The following is a 900-nucleotide window of genomic DNA, read 5'->3' as shown; positions in this document are numbered from 1 at the left end:
GGTTTAGGGTTTGGGGTTTAGGGTTTAGGGTTTGGGGTTTAGGGTTTAGGGTTTAGGGTTTAGGGTTTGCAGATCTTCGGCATGGCGGGCGCTGGGGGCCCCTTCGGAATGAGCTTCAGCACCACAGGCAACAGACGTAAGCTGCTGCTGCTGCTGCTGCTGTTGCTGCTGCTGCTGTTGCTGCTGCTGCTGCTGCTGTTGCTGCTCTTGTTGTTGCTGCTGTTGTTCTGCTGCTGTTCTCTTTGTTGCTGCTGCTGCTGCTGCTGCTGCTGCTGCTGCTGCTGCTGCTGCAGCAGCGATAAGGGTTTTATGGTGTGTTGCTGCTTCAGGCTGCGGCAGCATGCACGGGATGAGCAGCAGCAGCAGCAGCAGCAGCAGCAAACCGCGGGCTTACGAGCGTGACTTGGTCTGTACCCTGGAGGAGCTATACACGTACGTTTCTAGGGTTTAGGGTTTAGGGTTTAGGGTTTAGGGTTTGGGGTTTAGGGTTTAGGGTTTAGGGTTTGTGTTGCTGCTGCTCTGTCTCTGCGTTTGCTGCAGCGGCACGAAAAAGAAAATGAAAATAGGAAGGACGCGGTAGGTGCACACCGAGGGTTTAGGGTTTAGGGTTTAGGGTTTAGGGTTTTAGGGTTTAGGGTTTAGGGTTTAGGGTTTTAGGGTTTAGGGTTTAGGGTTTAGGGACTGCAGGCGAGGGTTTAGCGTGAAGCCCCAGCGTTCATTGATTTGGTGTTTAGGGTTTAGGGTTGAGGGTTTGTTGTTTAGGGTTTAGGCTTTAGGGTTTAGGGTTTGGGGTTTAGGGTTTAGGGTTTAGGGTTTAGGGTTTGTTGCTGCTGCAGCTTCCACAACGGCCAGCCGGTGAAGGAAGACAACGTCGTTACTGTAGACGTCAAGGCGGTGAGA

General features: G+C 52.7%; 1 protein-coding gene across 1 annotated transcript in view; it reads left to right on the top strand.

Annotated features, from left to right (window-relative positions):
* The window catches only part of EMH_0028880 (heat shock protein 40, putative), a gene marked incomplete at both ends in the record, with an annotated part of 2,929 nt that overhangs the window by 1,307 nt on the left and 722 nt on the right, over nucleotides 1-900 (top strand). The window contains 3 exons of the mRNA XM_013494213.1: nucleotides 73-136; nucleotides 330-432; nucleotides 837-894. Of these exons, the coding sequence (XP_013349667.1) occupies nucleotides 73-136; nucleotides 330-432; nucleotides 837-894 (225 nt within the window). The remainder of the gene's footprint in view (nucleotides 1-72; nucleotides 137-329; nucleotides 433-836; nucleotides 895-900) is intronic.

Source organism: Eimeria mitis, genomic scaffold (assembly GCF_000499745.2).
Source record: "Eimeria mitis Houghton genomic scaffold, Emh_scaff1075, whole genome shotgun sequence".
Lineage (NCBI taxonomy): Eukaryota > Apicomplexa > Conoidasida > Eucoccidiorida > Eimeriidae > Eimeria > Eimeria mitis.
Note: the sequence above shows the minus strand (reverse complement) of the source record. Positions and strands in the feature narration are given on the sequence as shown.